At 52.9% G+C, this 22,408-nt stretch overlaps 1 protein-coding gene across 2 annotated transcripts in view; it reads left to right on the plus strand.

Annotated features, from left to right (window-relative positions):
- MASP1 (MBL associated serine protease 1) overlaps positions 1-20,261 on the plus strand; it is a 21,845-nt gene extending 1,584 nt beyond the window's left edge. The window contains exons 2-11 of one of the 2 annotated variants that reach the window (XM_057376610.1): positions 545-770; positions 6,693-6,870; positions 7,134-7,265; positions 7,736-7,932; positions 8,233-8,380; positions 8,870-8,988; positions 9,843-9,921; positions 14,140-14,277; positions 15,251-15,325; positions 17,739-20,261. In XM_057376610.1, coding sequence (XP_057232593.1) covers positions 545-770; positions 6,693-6,870; positions 7,134-7,265; positions 7,736-7,932; positions 8,233-8,380; positions 8,870-8,988; positions 9,843-9,921; positions 14,140-14,277; positions 15,251-15,325; positions 17,739-18,634 — 2,188 coding nt within the window. In that variant the 3' untranslated portion in view covers positions 18,635-20,261. Of the gene's footprint in view, positions 1-544; positions 771-6,692; positions 6,871-7,133; positions 7,266-7,735; positions 7,933-8,232; positions 8,381-8,869; positions 8,989-9,842; positions 9,922-11,536; positions 12,317-14,139; positions 14,278-15,250; positions 15,326-17,738 lie in introns of those variants that run through there. The other variant, XM_057376611.1, reaches the window with a different exon arrangement.
- Positions 20,262-22,408: the final 2,147 nt, after the last annotated feature.

Below are 22,408 nucleotides of genomic sequence, written 5' to 3' on the forward strand. Positions count from 1 at the left end.
GGATTGCACTGCTAGGGCCTGGTTCCATCCTTGCCCAGCTGCAAAGATATGCGCTGTTTATTGAGCGCTAATGATCCCAATTTGGCAGGATGAGGCTAAGCAGTAATAGTAATAATAATGATAATGATACTTAGCAGTTATTGCCATGATGCTCTCATTAAACCGATTTAGACAGCATCATTATTTTATTAAGCATCCTTATGTTTATTCTTCCATTAAATGAAGATTTGCCCACCAGAGCCCCATTAGATAATGGATGTGTTGCCAATGTCTGCTGCTCCCAGAAGCATGGGAAACACCGAGCTCCTGATGGCACTCCAAGCTGGCTGGGAGCTGTGAAGCTGCCTTTGCATCACATGTGGCATCTGTGTCACCTTCCAAAGAGTCTTTCCCTTCATGGGAGCCACAAGCAGCTCCCAGCCCCACCTCCCAAGGGGCTGCTCATGGGCTCACAGTGCACAATCCATTGGGGAAAAGAGATGAGTCTCCAACAGGTGTTGTCACTGCCAGAGTTTCATTTCATCTCTTCACGTGTGTGTTCCAGGTACCCCCTGGCCTGGCCCTTCTGTGCCTTGCTGTTCTGCGTGGCAGATGCCGTCGAGCTGACAGACATGTTCGGGGAGATCCAGTCTCCCAACTTCCCTGATTCCTACCCCAGTGACTCGGAAATGACGTGGAACATCTCTGTGCCTGACGGATTTAAAATCAAGCTGTACTTCATGCACTTTGACTTGGAGTCATCCTACCTCTGTGAATACGACTATGTGAAGGTGAGCTGTGAGATCTCAGGGCAGRTGGTGGGGTAGGCTGCAGACCTGCTGGGCTGACTGAGAAAGGGTAGTGCTGGAAAAGCTGGGAACAAGACAGTTTTCCCCATTTTATCAGGCTCMGGTGTTGTCAGTCCAGTGGACCATGGGGAGAGCACAGGTAAGGCTGGCAGCATCCATTGGACTAACAGGSCGTGGGACACCAGAGTCAGAGCTTACCCACAGAGGAAAAGATTTCTGAAAGTATTTGGGCACCTATTTCTTACTGCAGCCAATGGGATTTTCACACTTATGGGCTGATAAAAAGCCAATGGCTAAAACACCAGCCTTGTGCCAGCAAGGAGGGCCCCTGAGCTGGGCACACTTTGCCAGACCATGGCCATGGGTGCACCTGCCTGACCAYGCCTTGCAGGCTCTTGGGACACCCTGTCCAGCCCCTCAGGAAGCAAAAGGGAGAGGCTAGACCTGAGCTTGAGGTTGCTCTGGAGGTTTCCAGGAAGCTGTCATGGCCAAAACCTCCAAATATTTCAGTCTGCTTCACATCTGGGTAGCAACCCACCCAAAACTGTGGCAGCCACACATTGCAGTGCCACAGAGTAACCTTGTCCTTGCACCACAGGTTTCYTCAAGCAGGGCTCTCCTTCACATCCAGGACAAGGGGGGCTCTCCCCATGATTGATTTGGGTTCTTCTGGCAGACCAGCAGCAGCAAGCAGGTGCTTTCTAGGGTTGCCTGGCTGAACACACCTTACACCATCACCCAGGACAAGCTCCACCCTCCCACTCCACACAGAGGCAGGTGGAGCTTGCTCCCAGGCCTGGAACCACAAAACCTGGCCCTGGTGCTAGTTGCCAGATAACTGAAATTATTGTTTTATTCTTGCCCTAAGAAAACAAAGCAAATGTTTGTGTGCTTTTTTCTCTAGGATCTGTTGCTCCCAGCTTTAATTTCCCCTTTGCGCTGGCACTCATTCTGCTACTAACAGCTCTCATTGAGGTTTGATTAGTTCTTTCTGCTTCTCCTGGATCTTCTCCAAGCACAAGGGCCAGGGACATATATAGAGATATATTGCTTTTAAACCCCAATAAGCTCAAGGAACAGATTTCTTGGAAACTTTCCCCATTCCAAGCTTTACCCCTCCTCCCRCCCTTCACCCCCTGCTCTTTTTTCCTTTTTCATAAGGCTCCCTGTTATTTGGCCATGGTGCCAACTTGGCACCACAGCTCTCCCTGCCTCTGGATTTCCATAAGAAGGCGGTATTTTTCACAGGGATTTAGATCTCAGCTGTATAAATTTGCTCGGGGCTGTAGCTCAGCTTGCGGAGCCTCCACCACAGAATTACATTTGAAAAGTGATGAAAATGGATGGATTAAGGGAGATCCAGAGGTTACGCTGCTGGGTAAGGGTGCAATCTTGATGCCACTAAACCACTGGCTTAGAAAACATTAAGGAGAGGAGTGAATGACTCCGTGGCTGTTTTCCTCCTTGAGTTTGTTTGTCCAGCTCTGTCTGTACCAATGCAAGGTGTAAAACAGCATCAGCCCCTTCTTTGACAGAGGCCACATTGCACAGCTATAGACCTGGCACATACAACTGCTTCTCTGTAATTCTCTGCTGGTCCCTGTGAGGAAGCTCAGGAACATACAGGATCTCAAAGTTCCATGGTGTTCAGTGGATTCCCTATCCGTGGCCTTGTACCATTGCTTTCTGAGCTCATGGGTAACTTTAATCTCTGCCAGAGAGTTGCACAGGTTAAATATTGAATTATACACCTCTGTGGGTGTGAAGAAACACCTTCCTGTTTGTTCAGGGTCTTCATCATCTTGACTGCCATAGGAAAGAGGTTAGAAAGRGGCTGAGCAGGTGGGACTCAGCTCAGCACAGGCAAAAAGCCCCTGAGCTCCGGCCTTTCCTTCCCTCACCCTTTGGCTGCCCACACACCCGAGCTCTTAAGTGGTATAGAAACTCATCCCAAATGGCAAGCTCAGGGTGATCTGAGCTGTAAACCCATACAGACCTCTGCCTTCGGGGTGGTCTGCAGAAGGGAACAGTTTCCAGAGCTCTGAAACAATGGCTAATTAAAACAATAGCTGTTTATTTAGATATATGCACAYGCACGCGTGCGCATGTGTGTATATATAAAGAACACGGCTCCTAAAAAAATGCTCACAGGATGGGAGGCTTGTTTGTGCAAATGGGGACGGCAGAGAGGGGGAGTGGCACTTGAGTAAGGAAGGGGAGAGGAATGGGAAGAACAACCATCCCCAAAATGCCCACCTGGAGAAGGCCCCATGCAGGTAGAAAGCAGGTAGAAACTCTGGGCTCCAGGCATAGCGTCTCCTCAGGTTTTGGATTTTCGGATGGCTGCTCTCAGCCACCTGSCAGGGGGACAGGGATAGAGCAGCTCCCCACACTGGGCTGCACTCTTCCTGCTGCCCTTTGCTGTGCTGCTCAGCAGGCTCTGCCCAGCTCATCACCATCCACAGGGAACTGATTTGGGCGTTCCTCATTTGCARAGGGTTTCACTGTTGTTGGTTTCCCTTTCTGGGGTCAGCGATGAACACTTTGGCACACAAGTCTGCAGCACTGGCCCAGAACACCCAAAAAGCCGCAGCCTTGACCAGAAAATCAGGTAAAGTGACCTGAATAGTGTCATTGAGGAGCAGATGAAATAGGGCAGTGTCACTGAGCGATGAAATAGGGCATGTGGGTGCTGCTGATGTGCAGGAGGGGACAGTCTCTGGACACCAAGCCAAATCCACAGCACAGGACACCAGCCATCCTCCTTTGTCCCCCATGGCAGGGCTGCCACGTATGTCCCATGGAAATTCAARGCAATTTCGTGTTTGCATATGAAAGAATCTTTGATGTACCTCGGGGAGAGGATCTCCAGGAGATTTAGATGGAGGTTTGTGCAGGGGCTGTCCCCGCCTCACTCCCCACAGTCAGYAGCAGCAGAGTTGTGAATAAACAGCCCCGTTGCTCCGGGTGTTGCCTTCTTGCCACACTCTGCGGGGCCGCTCGGCGGGGGCTGCTCCGTGCCCTGCCCTGGCTCYGAGCATCTCCTCCCCATGTCATGTTCCCAGTGTCTTCAGCCCAGCGCTGCGATTTCTCTGCCTAATGAGCCATTTATATATATTACAAGTGGTATGTTTGGCCTTCATCAGTCCAATTAGTGCATTCCTGGAGGGCTGGAGCGGGGGGCGGGTGGCGGCTGCGTTTCCGTATTGCCGGCTGCCTGCTCCTCTCCGGCAGCTGACACCAAACTGCCGGGCCAAATTCCCCTGGTGTTCCTGGCATTTTGTTAACCCCCCCGGCTGCAGGAGGCACCTCCTGAGCATCAGTGCTCCCCAGCATACCCAGCACCTCATTCCCTGGGGCAGCCTTTTTTTTTTTTTTTTTTTTGCCAGCTCAGGCATCCCAGCTCCTGCCCCCAAAAAGAGGTAAATTGATGTGGGGCAGAAAGGAGCTCCACAGCTTGGGGCAACCCTTAGCCACAGCACCAGCCAAAATGCAGAGGGACAGAGGCATAGCCAGGGAGAGACTCCAATCTGCCTCCATCCAGAAGGATAGAAGTCTTAATGAGCAACTGAGGATGCAAGAAGAAACAGGGAAGACAGCAGGAGGCATTGGCAAGGGTAAATTTAAAGCACAAGGGTGTCACTATATTTTATTTTTCAAAGGAGGATTCTTTCAGCGTATTTTTATAGGGAATTTCTCTGTGGCAATTGATATTTCCCTCAGGGACACATCTTCTCTAGTGAAAACGTCGACATCGTGACCCGAGAGGGAGAAACTCCAAACAAACAACCAGGATTTAATTACCAGCCTGCTCGCTGGATGTAAATGATCTACAAAAAAGTATACAGTCCCCAGCAGAAGCAGCAAATATTAACCAGGGATGATGACCTCTCTGTTTAGTTTTCTGCTGGAGGGCTGCCTCTGCTCCCTGTGGCTCGGGGCATGGGACCCGTCTCAGATAAGGGGCTGTGGATACCTCCAGTGAGGAGAGCACAGCTCTCCCGACCCCATCCTGCTGCTCCAGGGCTGCATCCAGGGCTGCTGGGGCAGTGTTGGGGCTGGCCCCATGGCTGGAGCATCCTCAGCCTGAGACACAGGGCACTGGGAGGATTTTCCCACTCTTCAGGAATGTTCTGCTGCAGGTCCTGCACTCTGTGGGGCTGAAGGAAAGGGATGGGAGCTCACACAGTGGCTCTTGTGTCCCTGCAGAGGTGACAGCCTCCAGCCCCACACAGAGCTGGAAATTCCTCCTTYCCATAGATTTCCTTAAGAAAAAGCATTTTCTCTGGAAGAGGCTGTGTTGTGCGTGCTGGCACAGCAAAGTCTGTGCGTCAGGGCTGAAATGCCTTTTCTCTTTGCTTTTGGTGGTGGCACTCCCGTTTTTCAGTCTGAAACACGATTTCATTTGAAAACAATCTTTCAGATTTAAAAACAATTCTAAAGCACTACAGTATATTTCAAAGGGATTGAAACCAGATGGAGCCCAAATTACTTGTTTTCTTTTTTTGCCCCAGAATGCTGTTACAAAAAAAAAAAAAAAATTCAATTGGGTTTTTGTCCCCAAAGCAGGGTGCATGTTTTTTCTCGAAATTCCCAAAATTTATCATCAGAAAGTGTCTCTCTTTTCTGGCCAGCTCCAGCTTGTATGAGAGGATGGAAAATATCTGGAGGCAATGTCAAGGCACGCTGAGTTGCCATTTCCATGTTGGCTTTCCCTGGTGTGAACGAGTTTCCTCCTGTTTGTTCAACCCTGGGAAATTTCCCTTTCAGCCCCAGACCCTCCCCAGCAGGCACAACTTGAGGGTCTCCAGGTGACAAGGATGGAGTCACAGAAGGCTCTCACSTTGCTGAGGCCAAGCAAGTGGGGGGACAGCATTCCAACACCTCCAGGGCCCCCGAGCTGGACTGTTTTCCCCAGGCATGTGCTGGGGGCTGCAGACTTCATCACAGCCTCAATAGCGGTGGCTTGGCACGGGGTGGTGGGCTGGCTGGTGGTGTTCATCACATTCCTCTGCCGAGGCTTATTCATATTCAAATCCCCTGGGGGACAGCAGGCAGGGTGCTGGGAACTGCCTGGGAGAGGTCCTGGTTGAGACAGGGGCTGGGGATGGGATGTGTACGAGAAGGAGCTGGATCAGTGCTGGAGAAAACGGCAAGGAAAAMGGAAAGGAGGGGTTTGCAAGGAAAACTGAAGAGTTTTCTGCAGGGGTTGCAGTRCTTTGAAGGGATGCACCCTACTGGGTGTGCTGACATGACCACAGGGCACCCTGGCTCATCACTCCCCTCCCTGAGCCCTCTGGGTRTGTGGTCAGAGTCCCAGCAGTGCCTGACACCACAGGTCTGCAGCCAGACAGAGCCTCTGGGTGGCAGGGACAGGACCAAGCTTGTCCCAAAGACAGGCCTGGGGACTGAAACAAATTACAGCTTCTGCCCTAAACTGATACAAATCCAATAGGCAGTGACTCCTCTGGGCTCCTCATGTCGTTGCTGCTGTCTGGATCAGTGTTTGGGCCATGGGAAGAGGAGAGGGGAAGCATCTCAGGTACCAACAGCTCTGAATGGGAATGACACAGCCCAGGGCTGATTTTCACACCCCTTCTGCTGCACCGCCTCCCCACATCCTCACCCCACCTCCCAACAGGCTCCCACCCTGCATCCTCCCCTTACACCCCCCAGCTCCTCCCAACATTGGATGCTCCCTGCTCTCAGCATCTGCTTCAGAGCTTCTTCCAGGCAGAGCAGGCAGAYCTGAGTCCCTGTGCCCTGTGGAGACACTGGTGAGTCCTGGCAGGGCACAGGCAGAGACGTGAGCTCCTGGATGCAGAGGATGATTCCAGTCCCAGCCTGAGTCCCCAGGGAACACACAGTGGGCTCTCAGGGCTCACCCCTTCTTTCTGCTGACAGATTGAAACCGAGGACCAAGAGCTGGCAACCTTCTGTGGCAGAGAGGCGACRGACACAGAGCAGGCTCCAGGACAGCAGGTGATCCTGTCCCCRGGGCCCTACATGGGGCTCACCTTCAGGTCCGACTTCTCCAACGAGGAGCGCTTCACCGGCTTCGATGCCCATTACACTGCCGTGGGTAAGCAGCTCTGGAGCCTGCAGGACATGCTTGCTAGGATAGGGAACCAAATTTGCAAGGACCACATGCCAGGTCAGCTTTAGGATCACTGGCACAAAAAGAACTTGTGTGCAGCCCTTGTGCCATGTGGCACTCACTGGGTGCTCGTGTGACCCATCAGATGGGATAGCTGATGTCTCAGTGATGTGGCAAATGTCCCCATGGGGAGTGACGTGTGGAGAGCTGCAGGGTGACCTCCCTTCCTTTTGTCAACTCCATTCTAGATGTGGATGAGTGCCTGGAGAAGAGTGATGAGGAGCTGGCTTGTGACCACTACTGCCACAACTACATCGGYGGCTACTACTGCTCCTGCAGGTTCGGCTACATCCTGCACTCCGACAACAGGACCTGCAAAGGTACCACACAGACACGGGCTGGGCACACAGAGGGTCCCTGAGTGGGCATCACGCCTACCAAACACAGGCAAAATGGCCTTTTTTTGATGCCAGAAGAGATGCCAGGAGGTGTCTCTTCCCCTACAAACCAGCAATCTGGGACTGCTTTTCCCATGGGTTTAGCTTCTCCTCAGCTAAGCTCTGTAAACCTCCTCAAATCAGAGAAATTAAAAGGTTTAGTCTCTGCTCTGAATCTGTATCATGTAGATTATCTGAGACTAGCTCTCAGCCCTGGGCTTCTGTGCCATGGGCATATTTGGAAGTTGGCTGTGTGAGATTCTCCTTGTATGGGCACATATTTGGGGCCCATGGACCCGTATTTGGAATCCATGGATCTACCCAACAGACCCCACTCCACTGGGAGGATTCCTGAGTGTGGTCAGGTCTGGGGTATGACTGTCAGGGCCCTGACAGAGCCATGGCTGTTTCAGTGGAGTGCAGTGACAACCTCTACACCCAGAGGAGCGGGGTGATCACCAGYGCTGACTTCCCCAGCCCCTACCCCAAGAGCTCGGACTGCCTCTACCGCATCGAGCTGGAGGAGGGTTTCTTCATCACCCTGAACTTCGAGGACAGCTTTGATGTGGAAGACCACCCCGAGGTGACATGTCCATATGACCACATCAAGGTGAGCTGGGCTCTGCACACTTCTCCTTCTCTCACCTTTTGTGTCTCCTGTGCCCTGGTGATGTGACCAAAATCACCCCAGGCTAAACAGGAATGATGGAATGAGCAGGACTCCTGTGCTCCATTGGCCCCGTGTCTGTTACCACATCTGATTGTGACCCTTTCGACCAACAGTGACCCTCTTACTGTTCACATCCCCCCAACATATAGTGCTAAAGCCCCACTGACCCCACTGCAGCCTTCTTTGGCCTCAGGGATCAAAGAGCCCCCTCAAACCACCCACTCATCTTTGCCCTGGCAGATCAAAGCAGGCCAAACGGAGCTTGGACCTTTCTGTGGAGAGAAGTCCCCAGGACGCATTGAAACCCAAACCAACAGTGTGCAGATCCGCTTCCACAGTGACAACTCTGGAGAGAACAGGGGCTGGAAGCTGTCATACACAGCAATTGGTAACTCCTGCTGCCTTCTTCTCTTTGCTGGGCTTGGGAATGGRAAGGGCTTTATGAACCCTGCAGGTGGGCTTCATGGGTTTGGTGGTCCATGACCTTGTCTCCAGAAAGGATCTGCTCCAGAAATCATGAGAGATATAAAATAACATGGAGCCCTCCCTCCAAAGGGCACTTTTTTTCMCTACAACAAATGGGCTCTGTAACAAGACCACATTGCAAAGCAGAGCAATTTTGGGCAGGATAATTGCACAAGTTGCTGTTATTAGCTCCCAGATTCGTAATGCTTAAAGCTAGAGAATTACAGACTGAAGGAAAGACCTGGAGCCCCTGTGCCTTCTAGAAGAGCCTGGATGAGCCATACCAGTGTAGACTGAGTAAGAGCAAGGCACAGAAGCTCAGGTTCTGTTACATGGGCTGGGTGAAAGAGCTGGGACTTTGCATTTGTTCCATTTATTCTTCTGTTTAGCTTCATTTGCTTTTTATTTGAAGGAAACCCRTGCCCAATGGTGCAACCCCCGATCAATGGAAAAATTGAGCCTTCTCAAGCCAAGTACACCTTCAAAGACCAGGTTGTCATCAGCTGCAACACTGGATATAAAGTGCTGAAGGTATGGATTGATAGCATGGAGCTGGGAATATRGGCAGGAAGAAGAGGATAATCCCTCTCAAAGCCACTGCATCTCTGGGAGAGAGAACACAATCAAATACCATTGCCACCCCCTTCCCAGGGGCAAGGAAAACACCTCCTCTGAGAGCCAATGCCTTTCCTTTCCAAACACACAGAGGAAGAGAGGAGATGGCACTTTCCTGAGCCACCCTCTCAGCATCCCTCCAGAGCCAGCAAGCTCATGGAACGCCAGGGTTCCTCTGCCAGAGGAAAAAGTCAGCAAAAGCCWTGAAGGAGSTGCCAGGGCTCTGCCTGCSCCCCACCTCAGTGGGCACTGGCTCAGMAGCTTTGCAGAGGCCAGGCTCCACTGGCTGGGAGGTCCTCAGGGGYTTGGGGACTGCTTCAGTGAGTCAAGGGGTGCCAGATTTTGGCAGGCCCTCTCTAGGAAACAGCTGAGAACCACAGGGAGCGTGGCTGACTCACGGGGTGGCTGTCTTCCCTCCAAGCCAGTAGCCCACTTTKACTTCCGACATGGACTTGGGTATTTCTCTGATCTCCTCCCAGTCCCGTTCTCCATGCAGAGCTGCCTCCTTACCCATCCCATCATTCACAACAGGAATAAATGACTCCAATTCTTTGGCTTTCAGCATGCCACCGAGTTGCTGGCAACAAGAAAACTACTCAAGTTTTTCATTACTATTTTATTACAATTTTTAGCAAAAAAAAAAAAGTCCTCTTCCAGGGGATACTGGATATAACTTGACTAAACCACCAAGAAATTTCCTTTTTATTGAGGTTTCTTTTTTTGCCTTGAACATTGATAGGGGTTATTTTTTGTTGGCATCTTCTGCACAGGATAACGTGGAAAGYGACTCCTTCCAGATCGAGTGTCTGAAGGATGGGACATGGAGTAACAAGATCCCTATCTGCAAAAGTAAGGACACCCTTCCCTGCCCTGCCTATGTCCCTTCCCTGCTAAAATCATTTCATGCTAATGAAAGCTGCCAGAGTGGAGTTCCTTACTCAGAGACACAAACCCAGCCAGAGAGGCTACGTAACCCTGCAGAGCTCTTTTGGCTTGTTCTTGGATAACATAACGGGGCTCAGGCCAAATGCCACAAGYAGGAGATTGGTGCTTTTATTTAGATTACTCATATAACTTGATTTGTGAGCCACTTTGCTGTCTCCTTGTCAAAGAAAGGYTCTTTGAGCCTGGCTCTTGAGAACTGGCTCTGTTAAATAAACCTGGGACAATTTGGGATAATCTAGCTCCTGGTCCAAATTTCCATCCCAATGAAGACTCTTGAGAAGCAGGGCATTAGGGAGGTGCCAGGTACTCAGCTAAACTGGGCACTGCTTAGATGAGCAAAAGGGGAGAGAAAAAATTTCCAGATATTTACAAACCTTAAAATGGGAGAAAAGGGGAGAAGAAAAGAAATGCCATTTGAAAGGACAGGTGATGATTTGAATCATCTCTTCTTTCATCTAACCCAGCTCTTTTCTCGCCTTGAGCTTGGGGGAAGTACCTGATCACACCTTTTCCCTTCCGTCCAAACCTCTCAGCCCTCAGGGAGGCTCTCACTGCTGTTCAATCCTGTAAGGCTGGCCCAGAACAGAGAAAAGCAGCAAACATGGTCAGAAACTGTCCCAAGTACTTCCAGGAGAGGCAGGAGGGGATGCTTTCTAGGGGTATTGGGATCCAGGCTCCCTTCAACTGGGCAGACTCTTTCTCTTTTAATAATATAGTGCATCTTACCTTAGAAGAAATAGTATTTCTTAAGTTTTAATTAATGTTTTCTCAAGCCAAATGTAAACTGGGAGGCTCTCAGACCTGTTAAATAGATTAATATCTGAAAGGGCTCCTTARAAAGTGTGGGGTCAGTGATGCCTCTGCCCTACTGATGAACTCCCCATTCCCACACTGTCACTACCAAAGKTTCCCACTGATTTTATCCAGCTTGAACAGTGACAAGATAAAATTTTGCATTGTCTAAAAACTAGAACAAAATCTAGGTAAATATTTTTAACATCAAAATGTATTATTTTTTTGAGAAAATTTAAATGATTACCTGCATTATTCCAGCTGGGCTGGAACTGATCCCTTCTTGTGTAACATGACTCACTACACTAAATTTTTAAGACCCTTTTGGAAAGCCAAGAAGCCCCTAAATGGGCAATTTAGGCCTCCAGACTGCAAAAACTCCCACCTCCCTGGGATGTCTGTGAGAGGCAGGGCACAAACAATGCAGAAAATAGAAAACTTCTCAGCAAGGTGGATAAAATCCAGCTCCATAGCCTGGAGAGGCTAAACAGAAACCTGTGACAGCTTCTCCCTTCCCCTGCCCCCAGGTTGCTGTGGCTGAGCAGAGCGAGGGGGCTSCCAGCAGGGCCATGGCTCCGCCAGCACAGCACCCTGGCACGGCTCACTGGGAGCTCATTAACGAYTTCTGGTGTTTTGGGGGCTGGGTTTCCTGCATGTCTCTCTCTGCTCATCTACTAATTGGRCTTTCTCTCTCTGCTCTCCTCCTTCCCCTCTGCTTTCGGTGCAGCTGCAGATAGAGCCGACAACCAGACAGAGGGAAGAGCCGGCTCGGAGCAAGTGGCCGCGTGAGGCTGGCGCCGGCCGTGCCGCCCCGACGGGCAGCCTGTCTCGGTGCCCCTCTCTGATCTGTCCAGTACCCAGGGCAGGTCCCCTTTGCACTGGCCTGGCTGCCAAATCCATCTCTGTGGCTTGTCTAACYGGCATGGCACTCTTAACCCCCCGCGCCTGGTGCTTTCTTAACTCCGTCTYGAGAAGGGTGAAGGAAACTGGCGGCGAACCCCCCTTTGCCCCACGGGAGGGGATCCCACCTGGCCCCAGCACCTCTGCCTGGGCACCAAGTGCTGCTGCTGGCTCCCAGCATTCCTGCATCCCTCCCTCTCCACCTGGAATCCTGGGCCGCCTCGGCCCCCGCTCCAAGGCAGCCGCTGTGTGAGGATTGTGACACGGCTGCCCGGTTCGTTGGTTCATGGGTTGGTTCGTGGGTTGGATTCAGTCTCCCACTGTCCTTCCTCACTGGCCCCGAGTCACAAATAAGAAACACTCCTTCCTCTCCTCTCTCCAAGAGTCCTGGTGCCTTTCAGACCTTCCAGACAAGGAGGCCTGGAGGATGGGTTGGCATCACCAGCYCTTTCCTGCAGGCACCAAGCCCTGGCACTGACACAGGGGATGGATGTTCCTCTGCTTCCCCTTTGCTCCCCACGGCTGGCCCGGCAGAGGTGAGGATGGACTGGCCTCAGGCTGAGTGTGGCTGAAGGAGGTCAGAGCCTGGTGTCTGGCCCCATTCACATCCCCAGGAGCCATTRGCATGCACCCTGTACTCCCTGGGGCAATGGGAGGATGCTGGGATGTGGACCAGAGGCTGGGAGAGGAGGAGGAGGAGGAGGTGTGTGTTGGGGAGGTCTGTCCAATCCTGGTCCTACAAAGACAGAGATGCTAAATGGCCCCTTTCCTGAGGGGAAACTCTGAAAAAGCTCACAGAACAAATKCCTAACAAATGCAAGCCAGGATGGTCCCCCAGCATTCATTCCCTCTTTCCTGCAAGGAGACAGGTACCCAGATTCTCCACCCAGCCTGCCTGCACCCAYACACTCATCCCATCAGAAAATGTCCCTACAGAAAATGAAGGGGGCCCTGATGAATGGTGAGCTGCAGTATTTTGCCATAAACCAGGTTTTATTCATCCAAGCAATTAGGCAGTCCTGACCAGTGGTACAGATCCTGGTTCCAGCTACTATGTCTAGTGAATCCTCTCTTTGCTAACCTGGATCAGTCAGGACTGCTGTCCTCTTCCCCTTCACATCCTCGAGCACACAGAGATCCACAGACCTCACATCATCCCTGATCCACAGGATCTGCTTTCTGCAAARTCACCATTTCCCTACTCGACCCCTCATCCTAAACACAGCAGAACCCAGGTCCACAGCATAGCATTTCCTGGCAGGATCAGACCCTGGTTCCTGCCCTCTGCTGGGGCAGGTCCCCCAGGATGGGGTAAAGTAGGCTGCACAGCATCATCTGAATGTGCTGTGAACTGCCCAGGTGGCAGGGAGCTGCAGCTCCAAGGGGGTGATTCCTGGATTTGGCAGATGAGCCTCCCCACAGCCTGGGGTCCTTCCTGGTGTGCTTGGCACAAATCCAATATGTGGAACAGGCTGGGAGGAGAGGCTGGGCAGGGCACTCTGAGGGATGATGGGGAGAAAGGGGACCATGGCCCGGCCATGGAAAAGGGCAAGGGGATCTTCTCCCTCCATCAGACTTTAAACCAACACCAGGGATGGGTGAAGCAGAGCCAACCCTGCTGATGTCCTGGGCGATGGAGCAGGTTTGGTCTCACCCACATGCACTGGCCTCATCCCTGCCTGCAGACCAGCCAAGCCACACTCTCAGTGCCCYTCATCTCCTGCTGCCATAGGACAGCCAGGACCAAGGGTTGTTCCACCTGACCTGTAAATGCTCATCAGCACCGTTTGGTGAGCAAGACCACAGCAGGAAGGATGGGGCTGGAAGGACAGGGCAGGAAGGAAGGAGCAGGAAGAACTTCTCATCCTCTCTCAGCAAAGCCTTGTGCATCCAGGAGCACGCTGATGCACAGCTGGTGAAGCACTACCTGCCTCTCCCTGTCCACTTGTACAATGCAAAGTCACACTCTGGGACCCTCTSACAACACACCTCACCTGCCAGAACAGGCTTCTTCCCCTCTCACTGGCACAGCAGAGAGATCTTGCACTACAGGGAGGAGCCCCCAGGACGGGGTTCATCAGCAGCGTGAATGGCGTTGTCACAGCCTGAGGGTGGGCCATCCTGTGGGTGTCCCACAGTGCCACTCACGTGCCCTGTCTGTGCAGGGTGGCTGTGGGAGGTTTCACAGGGCCAGGCTGCCCTGCCAGGACAGAGCCTTCTGCTGCCATCTGAGGCCATGTCAGGCTGTGCCTCCTGCAGTGCCATACAGCAGGGGGGGTACAGGATTATGCAGGTCCTTGGTCTGCCCCACAACACCACCATCCCATGCCAAAGCCWACCAGCAAGTTTCCAGCACCACCTGCCTGCTGGCTGGCTGGACACCCCAAGATACAGCACAGGGCTCAACCCCCATTCTGTGTTGGCTTTCAGTTGCTGACTGCAAAGTGCCGCCGGAGCTGGAGCATGGCTTTGTCACCTTCTCCACCAGGAACAACCTGACCACCTACCAAGCAGCCATCCAGTACCACTGCCAGCACCCCTACTACCACATGGCCCCCAACAGCACCGGTGAGCAGTGGGGCCAGGCCATGTCCCCACGGCACAATGCGGGTGGACATGTGGGGTGCAAGTGGGGGGAGCTTGGGATGGCAGCTCCTGCAGACAGCAGGCTGTGGATGTAGCCTGCACACACCAAACCCTGTGTCTGCCCTGCCTGGACTGTCAGWCTGGACAAATCCTGCTCTGCAATGAGGTAGGATGGGGTTGGCCCTGCCTGCTGCTTTGCCTGAGTGTTTCACAGCCTYGGCAGAGCAGTGTGGGTGTTCTGTGTTCTGCCTTCTTACCCTGCCATCTGCTCCCTGCAGACTGTGAAATTTTCTGTGACTTTGTGAAAGGAGCTGCTGCTGRAGGGAGCACAAGGTCCAGCAGCCTCAGAAAGGCTCCTCATCCCAGCACCCAAATGTTCAGCGTAGACAAAGCTRAACAGACAGCAGTGGGATCATATCAGACTCAGTTTTTCCTATTATCCCACTTGGTCCACAACCACACAAAAACTCCAAGGTTGTTTATAGCACCACAGGTCTCTGTGCCCTTTAGACRCAGCTCTGGGCAATAGAAAGGGTGCATACACACCCCAGCCCTTCTTCCTCCTCCTCCCTCAGCAAGCAAAGCCAAAAGAATTCCTCACATTCTTGTCTCTTTGCTTATATCTCCCTGCACATGGTCCCAGCATCCCGTATGAATTAGCAGAATGGGCATTGGCAGCATTTTTATGTGGAGGCAGCTGCCAGCAGAGGCTGAGGCCATAGCACAGCCCTCCAGACAGCTCAAGGCAACGAAACTGAGGATGGAGACATGTCCCTGCATGGGGGCAGGGCTACCATGGCCCCTGGGAATGGAGCACAAAGGGCATTAAAAGRGAGGTCACTTCCCGCTCTGAAAAGGGGTTCAAAGGGCCCTGAGGGCTGGGCAAGGTCTCCTCACTGGAAAGGACTCCCCCACACCAGGACCAGGGCCCAGCTAACGCTTTGCTCTCTTCCAGCCACCTACACGTGCGATGCCTCGGGGCAGTGGAGGAGYGAGGAGCTGGGGACCAAGCTGCCATCCTGCAGACCAGGTACTGCTGCTGGAGCAGCTGCTTCCCAGAGTGAGGGGCATGGAGCAGGGGCACACAGGGAGGGGATGCTGCCATGCAGGAACCGTGCTCCTGGTGACGGTGCCATGTGCCTCAGCTATACATATCCATGGTAGTGGGCACTGAGGCTTCCTGCTATGCCAGCTGGCCCCGGCAGTCAGTGGTGGCACTGGGGTCACAGCCATGCCAGCTGTCAGGGCTCCCCAAGCTCCCCACTCCAGCAGACAAGGAAACCAGCAGCCACGTTCAGCCCCCAGCATCCCGGAGATGGCTTCAGCCAAGGGCAGAGCATTACCTGGCTGTCAGCTCYTACTGGCAGCATGTACATATCCAGTAGCAATTATCACCTCTTCAAGCCTTGCASAAAAACCCAACTGCTTTGCAGGGAAGGAAAAGTCCCAAGTCTTTGAGCAGTTAGAAATGTTTGCAGCCAGAAAGTTTCCAGGCCAGGCGCCTGYTTGGGATTAAACAAAAGTCTCTGGGACTGTCTCTGGCCATAGCCAAGCATGGGGCCAGGCTGGCTGGCACRTCGGGGGCCTGGAGGCAGCTTGGGTGTGGATTGTTATGGGATGTGCAGGGATGGCTCTCCAGAGAGGTGCAGGGATCTGGCTGCCSTGCAGCAGCTGCAGCTTCAACCACCCTGGGGTTCAGTCTCTGGCCCAGCCCCACAGAGACTGTCTGTCCTCCAGCCATGCTGAGCTCCTGCAAGGCTAGAGAAAGGACTCCTAAGATTCCCTGCATCCCACAAAACTCCAAGACCAGGGCTGTGGCTGCTCTTGTTGTGGCAGCTGCTCTCTGCATCTCTGATTGATGTTTCAGCCTGAACTAATTTGAGCTGGGAGCATACCAGGACAGCTTTGGGGCCATAGCTGCTTTCATGGGCYGTTTCCAGGCCTTGTGATTAGTGACAGGAGTCAGAGAGACTTCAGGAAAATGGAAAATCCCAGAGAGAGGGTGACAGTCTCCTGAGATCGACATCTGCAGGCAGCAGCTGGCCAGCTGCTCTTCAGATCCTCCCCTGTGTCTCACGCACCTCCCAGTCAATAGGAACCTCTCTTCTAGGCTGTTCCATGCCTGCCTCTGCCATTAGTGGGAGCATTTGCAGCCTGGTCAGCATTTTTGATATGTAATTTAATGGAATAAATATTTGGCTGGCTGCACTTCCTCTAAAACCATCTCCCTGGGACAGCCGTCAGCTTTGGTGCAGCAGAGCAGCTGGGCTGGGACACAGGAATTCTTTTCCTGAGCATGTTTTCTATTCCTTTCAGCACTGGGAAAGACAGGGGTGTGGAGCACATGGAGAGACACATTYCCATGTTCCCTCCCTGCTAGAGTTGCATTTTTCCTAGAGAGACCCCAGCCTCAACAAATCCACATKAGCAGCTCCCAGTGCTCCTGCACTGGTTTTAAGACTGATTGTCAGCCCTGATCCCATCACCCTGAGGGGTCAGACCCTCTGTTTGTGAGGTTTGCATCTTTCCCTCACAGCACAGGTGGCATTGGGGCAAAGTGCCAGCACTTCCCATGGAGGATCTGGGTTCTCTCTGCAGAATCAGAGGGATGAGACCACACCTCAATTGCTGCAATTCAGGACTCTTCCAGATGTAGAAGGACAAGTCTGAACAGGCTTCCAGAACCTCCCAGTGACATCAGCACCCCCAAGTCACCTTCCACAGTGCTGCATGAATCATGTTTAAGGCCAYGTTTAAGTTCCCCAGGGACAGGATTGTCCTTGCCCACCCTGTCCAACCCTCTCAGAGTCACCTTCAGCATTCTGAGTCCCTCCTCTTCCTTACACTTTGCCTGGATAAAGCTCCTGGAGGCATGTCAGGGTTGTCTAGGCATTAATTCTGCTTTTGTTGAAGAGGTGAGCAAAGGGGTTCTGGTTTGGCTGCCAGAATTGTGGTGACAAGATGCAGGTGCTAGGCATAAAGCCCATGGCCAAACCTTCTCCAGCCACAGCARCTCCAGGAGGTCAAATGCCATGGCTGTTCTCATGGCTGAGAACACAGACCTCGTGAAAGGTCTCAGAGTGAGGGGTGAGACAGGGCTGATGTCAACCCCAGTCCTCCCACCATCATTCCCCTGGGTKTCTTGGCCTGCTGAGGAGAAGCCAGGCAAGTGCCTGAAAGGTCTGGGAAGGGCTGGGTGAGCTCACAGGTCACAGTGAGGCTATAGGATTACTCATTTGGCCTTTTTGCTTCACAAATGGTGTGGATCTAGCCAAGTCACTCCAGAAACTGAAAATGGAAAGAAAAACAAAACCAAAAAGRACARAAGAGAGTGTTTGGTTTGGAGATAACCAGCCATGTGGCATAATCTACAGGGATGCCCCTTTTCATTTGTTCCCTAGATAAATAAGCTCAAGTAACCGTCCTGTCCCTTCTGTCCCCAGTGTGTGGCCGGCCAGTTCGCCCTCTGCCCGGGATCATCAAGCGCATCATCGGCGGGCGGAACGCAGAGCCCGGCTTCTTCCCCTGGCAGGCCCTGATTGTGGTGGAGGACATGTCCCGGGTGCCCAATGACAAATGGTTCGGCAGCGGGGCCCTGCTCTCAGAGTCCTGGGTGCTGACGGCCGCCCACGTGCTCCGGTCCCAGCGGCGGGACAACACCGTCATCCCCGTCTCCAAGGAGCACGTCACCATCTACCTGGCCCTTCACGACGTGAGGAACAAGATGGAAGCAGTCAAYAGGACGGTGGAGAGGATCATCCTCCACGAGGAGTTCGACATCCAGAACTACAACCACGACATCGCCCTGGTCAAGCTGAAGGAGAAGGTGACCATGGGGAAGTACGTCATGCCCGTCTGCCTGCCCCAGTTTGAGCACGAGCTGGAGGGGCCTCACCCCAACACGCTGGGGCTGGTGGCCGGCTGGGGGATCTCCAACCCCAACATCACGGTGGACGAGATCATCAGCTCGGGCATGAGGACCCTGTCCGACATCCTGCAGTACGTCAAACTGCCCGTGGTGCTGCACGCCGAGTGCAAGACCAGCTACGAGTCGCGCTCAGGCAACTACAGCGTGACCGAGAACATGTTCTGCGCCGGCTACTACGAGGGCGGGAAGGACACGTGTTTGGGAGACAGCGGGGGAGCCTTTGTCATCCAGGACCCAGGAACACGCAGGTGGGTGGCCCAAGGGCTGGTCTCGTGGGGTGGCCCCGAGGAGTGCGGCAGCAAGCAGGTGTACGGTGTGTACACCAAGGTCTCCAACTACGTGGACTGGCTGGAGCAGAAAACAGGCTCCTCGGAGAGGTGGACATTCCTGGACCCAGAGCTGGAGAGATGAGTGACTAAGCCKGCTGCCACCGCGGCTCCCCCTCCTGTTGTTGTTACTGTTTAATGTGCTCCAGACTYGGGTCTTTCGCAAGCAATAGCCACTCTACGCACGCCAAGCCCTTGCCAGGTCATTTGTTTCGCTTGGTCCCGCACCCCTTCGCTTGCGTCCTTAGGAAATGCTTGCTGGGGAGCTGGAGGGAGGGGGCGAAGGGCAGGATCTCAGCTGGTGTCCTCCCCATGTGCTGCCCATCTGCAAACCTCACCCACGCTGCAGGGAGCCTCCCTCCAAGCCAGGAGAAAGRCACAGCAATAGAGGCAGTGCTTCCCTGATTCCAAAGCTTTGTGCCTTGCACRGGGAATTGCCCCCACCCCCAGGACTCTCCAGCCAGATCTGTCCATCAGAAGATGCAACTACAGAGCTTCAGAGCCCATGGACAGTGCAGTAAACCCATGTGGGCAGGTCTGGGCCTCATAGGTTCCCCATGATGGGAAGTACCTTTGTTGTATAATGGGGCTTTGCCATTATTGTTATATGCAAACAAACATCCCTTCCTGGTGGCATCTCAAGTGATGCCCGCTGGGACCCAAGGAAGCGAGGATGCATCCCCATTTAGCCCTAAACTTCAGCCACAGCTGCCAAGACAGCAGCAGCCCAAAAACAGGATCTGTATCCCACCATGTGGGATGAGTGACCCACAGAGGAAGCGAGGACAGGGAGCAGGGTTTGGACTCAGCATCACCCTCACCTCCAGCCACCCAAATTTCTCCAGTCTTCTGTCACCTCTAGTCCCACCCCCAGATTAGCTCTGTGGTTTCCAGCCACAGCAGACCTCCCAAGGAAAGTTTTCCAACACGAGACAGCTTCACGTTGGCTGTATGTAAGCAATATATATTTCAGCAGAATCTATTCATATGAAACACCCTTCCCCTCTTTCTCAGGGACCTGGTTAGTCCTGCAGAACAGTTTATTCATTCTTGCAAGAACCCAGTTCCTTTTAACTGCTTTTGAGGCCACTGGTTTAGCTGATTTACAGGTTACCAATGGTGTTCAGTGTTTGTTCATGGCTCTTGTGGCCTATTACAGGTGTCCAAGTCATTCTAGCCTGACTCAAACCCACCTAACACACCAGAAGTGTTCATATCTCCCCAGCTTCCCTCCATGGCCCATGCAAACAAGTCCCAGCAAGGAACAAGGTCAGGTGAGCTGACCTTCCTCCAGCAGGGACACCTTCTTTTTCATTTGCTAGCAAAGCCCTCCTAGAGCTGTAAAGAACATGCAAAAATTGCCTGCTGCTCTCTCTGTGCGCCTGCAGCCTCCTTCAGGMCTCTCCTTCTTCTCCTCCTTTGTTTTTTTCCATGAAACAAAGAAGCCAATGGTGGATGAGCCAGTCTGGCATTTTTGCTATTGCCCAAAAAGCCATTTGTAGAACTTGTACAGGAGCAGAAGGCCTAAGGAAGGTTGAACTTGCAGATRCGCTATGAACTGTACTCTTGGCTATGGCATGTAACTGCAAGGTATTTTTTAATAAATATGTATTTCTTTTTTTATATTACGTTCTGTAAAATATCTGATGCCATGTAAGGATGGTTCTCTGCAATCTTCCTTCTGAGAACAAAATAAAACTTTTGTATTTTGAGCTTGCGCCCTGTGGCTTTTATTCCAAGAGGAACATGGTCAAGGCTGGTTGCTGATGTCTGCCATGCACTCCTTCACTCCCAGGAGAATCCTCACACCATCCCTCATTCCATCAGCAGCTTCTTGGGCTGAGACAGACCCTGAGCAGCCCTGAATACAAATCACAAAAAAAGGGCAACAGAGGAGATCCTGTCTTCAATTATTTATAGCCTTAGCACATCCCTGAAGATGGAGGTAGTGTCAGGAAGAGAGGGCAGCAACCTGTTTGCYGAGAATAGCAATTAAGGCTGAGTTCAATTGACATGAGGAAAAAAATACGAGGTGTGTGACTTTTGCTGTAAAAGGGGAGAAAAACCAGCCCATCCCCACTAATTGCTGGACTGAGAGAGCACATCCTCAGCGAGCTCAGATGCRAGCTGAGGCAGGGACAAAACTCTGCCGGGCAATCTCTGCATYAGAGACTGTGAGAATAGAGACTCTGGAGAGAGTTTTAAATCATGGGGACTGTTTTCTACCCTGTGCCGGGATCCAGGGCTGAGAGCTGTGTTATTGATCTCTATTTTCCTATGGCACAGAACTGAAAAACAACACCAGGCTCCCCTGCGTTGACGGCAGGGCAGAGGGCAGTGGGTCTGGGTCGTTCACAGCTCTGCCAACATGTCCAGAGATATCACAAGGATAAAGGAGAGGAGAGAGAAAAAGCAAAATTAAGGCATGGTCCCTTGAKCATTAAACCATCATCTGTAGGATCTGAGCCTAGACAGCCCTAGGGCACATTAAAAAATATTGCTGCTCTGTAATACATCACTGGTAAGTACAGACTCTCCCCGCCTCCCGTCGATAGCTCTGCCGGGAAATCCCGACGCAGCTCAGCCCTCGCTCCCTCTCACGGAGCTGCCGCTGCCCCACGGGCACTGCRGTGCCTGCAGGGTGGGCTGGGAACACGCAGCCGAGGAGAAAAGAGAGCAACAATGAGCTTTGCATCTTCTGGCACCTCCCAACCTGCCAGAGTGGTGAGAGCTTCTCTCCAGGGAGACGGGYGCGGAGACAGCCATTTATCAGTCTGGCTGTGGTGAAAAGTGAGCAAAACATCCCTGGGTGAAGTTTTGCTGTGTCTGGCTGCGTGYGAGCGCCAGGCGTGAACAAAGAGTTGGCTGCAGCGAGCCCGATCTCAAATGCACCAAGGGGGAYAGCCAGGACCTGCACCGAACCCACAGAGAGAGAGCATCCTTCTTCCCTCAGATAAATCCCCTGGGATGGGCTGGCTGCTCCCATGTCAGCTGGGGGCTGGCCACTGCTCACCAACTCTGGGGCTGAACCGATACACGAGGGCTTGCTCTGGACCCCAAAAATACCAAGAGCCACAGAGAGCAGAATTTTGAGGGCAGTTTGCTAAGAAACTAGCAGGAGATGGGCACAACTGCATCTTGGAGAGGGGTGTCCTGGAAAGGACCCCAAAAATGAGGCCATGGCTGAGAAGCCCATGTATGCACAGGTGGCTCTGAGTACTGGGGAGGGGATGAAGGGGCTGCCGGAGGGAGGGGACATGCTTGCACAGGATGAGGACACAGGCAGGCAAGCAGGCAGAAGCAAGGAAGGGACCAGGGAAAAAGGCACATACTCACACGTGGCCACGGATGGGGAGCACGGCTGGTGTATAATAGACTTGCAGGGGAGCAAGGAGTGGGTCTGCCCTTGTAAAAGAGCAAAGAGACTCAAGCAGGCAAATACGGACCCCTGCAGGGGTGCAGTCTCCACCAGAGTTGGCATCTCAGGCAGAGGCAAGGGAGTTCCCACTCAGCAGCTGGGTAGGTGGTTAGGGAGGCTGCAGGCAGCCCAGACTGACTGGGGCTGGGAAAATCACAGCGTGGAAAGAAGAGGGCTATGGGCAATGRYAGCGAGAAACTTGGCMGTGTCTCTGCTTCGTGAGATAACGCCGGTGGGGAGAGGGCGGGCTGCTCCCAGCACGGGAGGGAACAGAGCTGGTCTGGGCTGCAAGATCAGCCTCATCGAGCACAACCCCGGCACGGACCTGGCAGAGGGGCTCATCAGAACACAGCCCCAGCACGGCCCCGGCAGAGGGGCTCATCAGAGCCGCTCATCACAAACCAATCCCGTACCCACCCAGGACAGACTTTTGGGGGACCA

The sequence above is a fragment of the Malurus melanocephalus genome, unplaced genomic scaffold (genome assembly GCF_030028575.1).
Source record: "Malurus melanocephalus ecotype Western Australia unplaced genomic scaffold, MMel_1.1 scaffold_284, whole genome shotgun sequence".
In the NCBI taxonomy this organism is placed as follows: Eukaryota; Metazoa; Chordata; class Aves; order Passeriformes; family Maluridae; genus Malurus; species Malurus melanocephalus.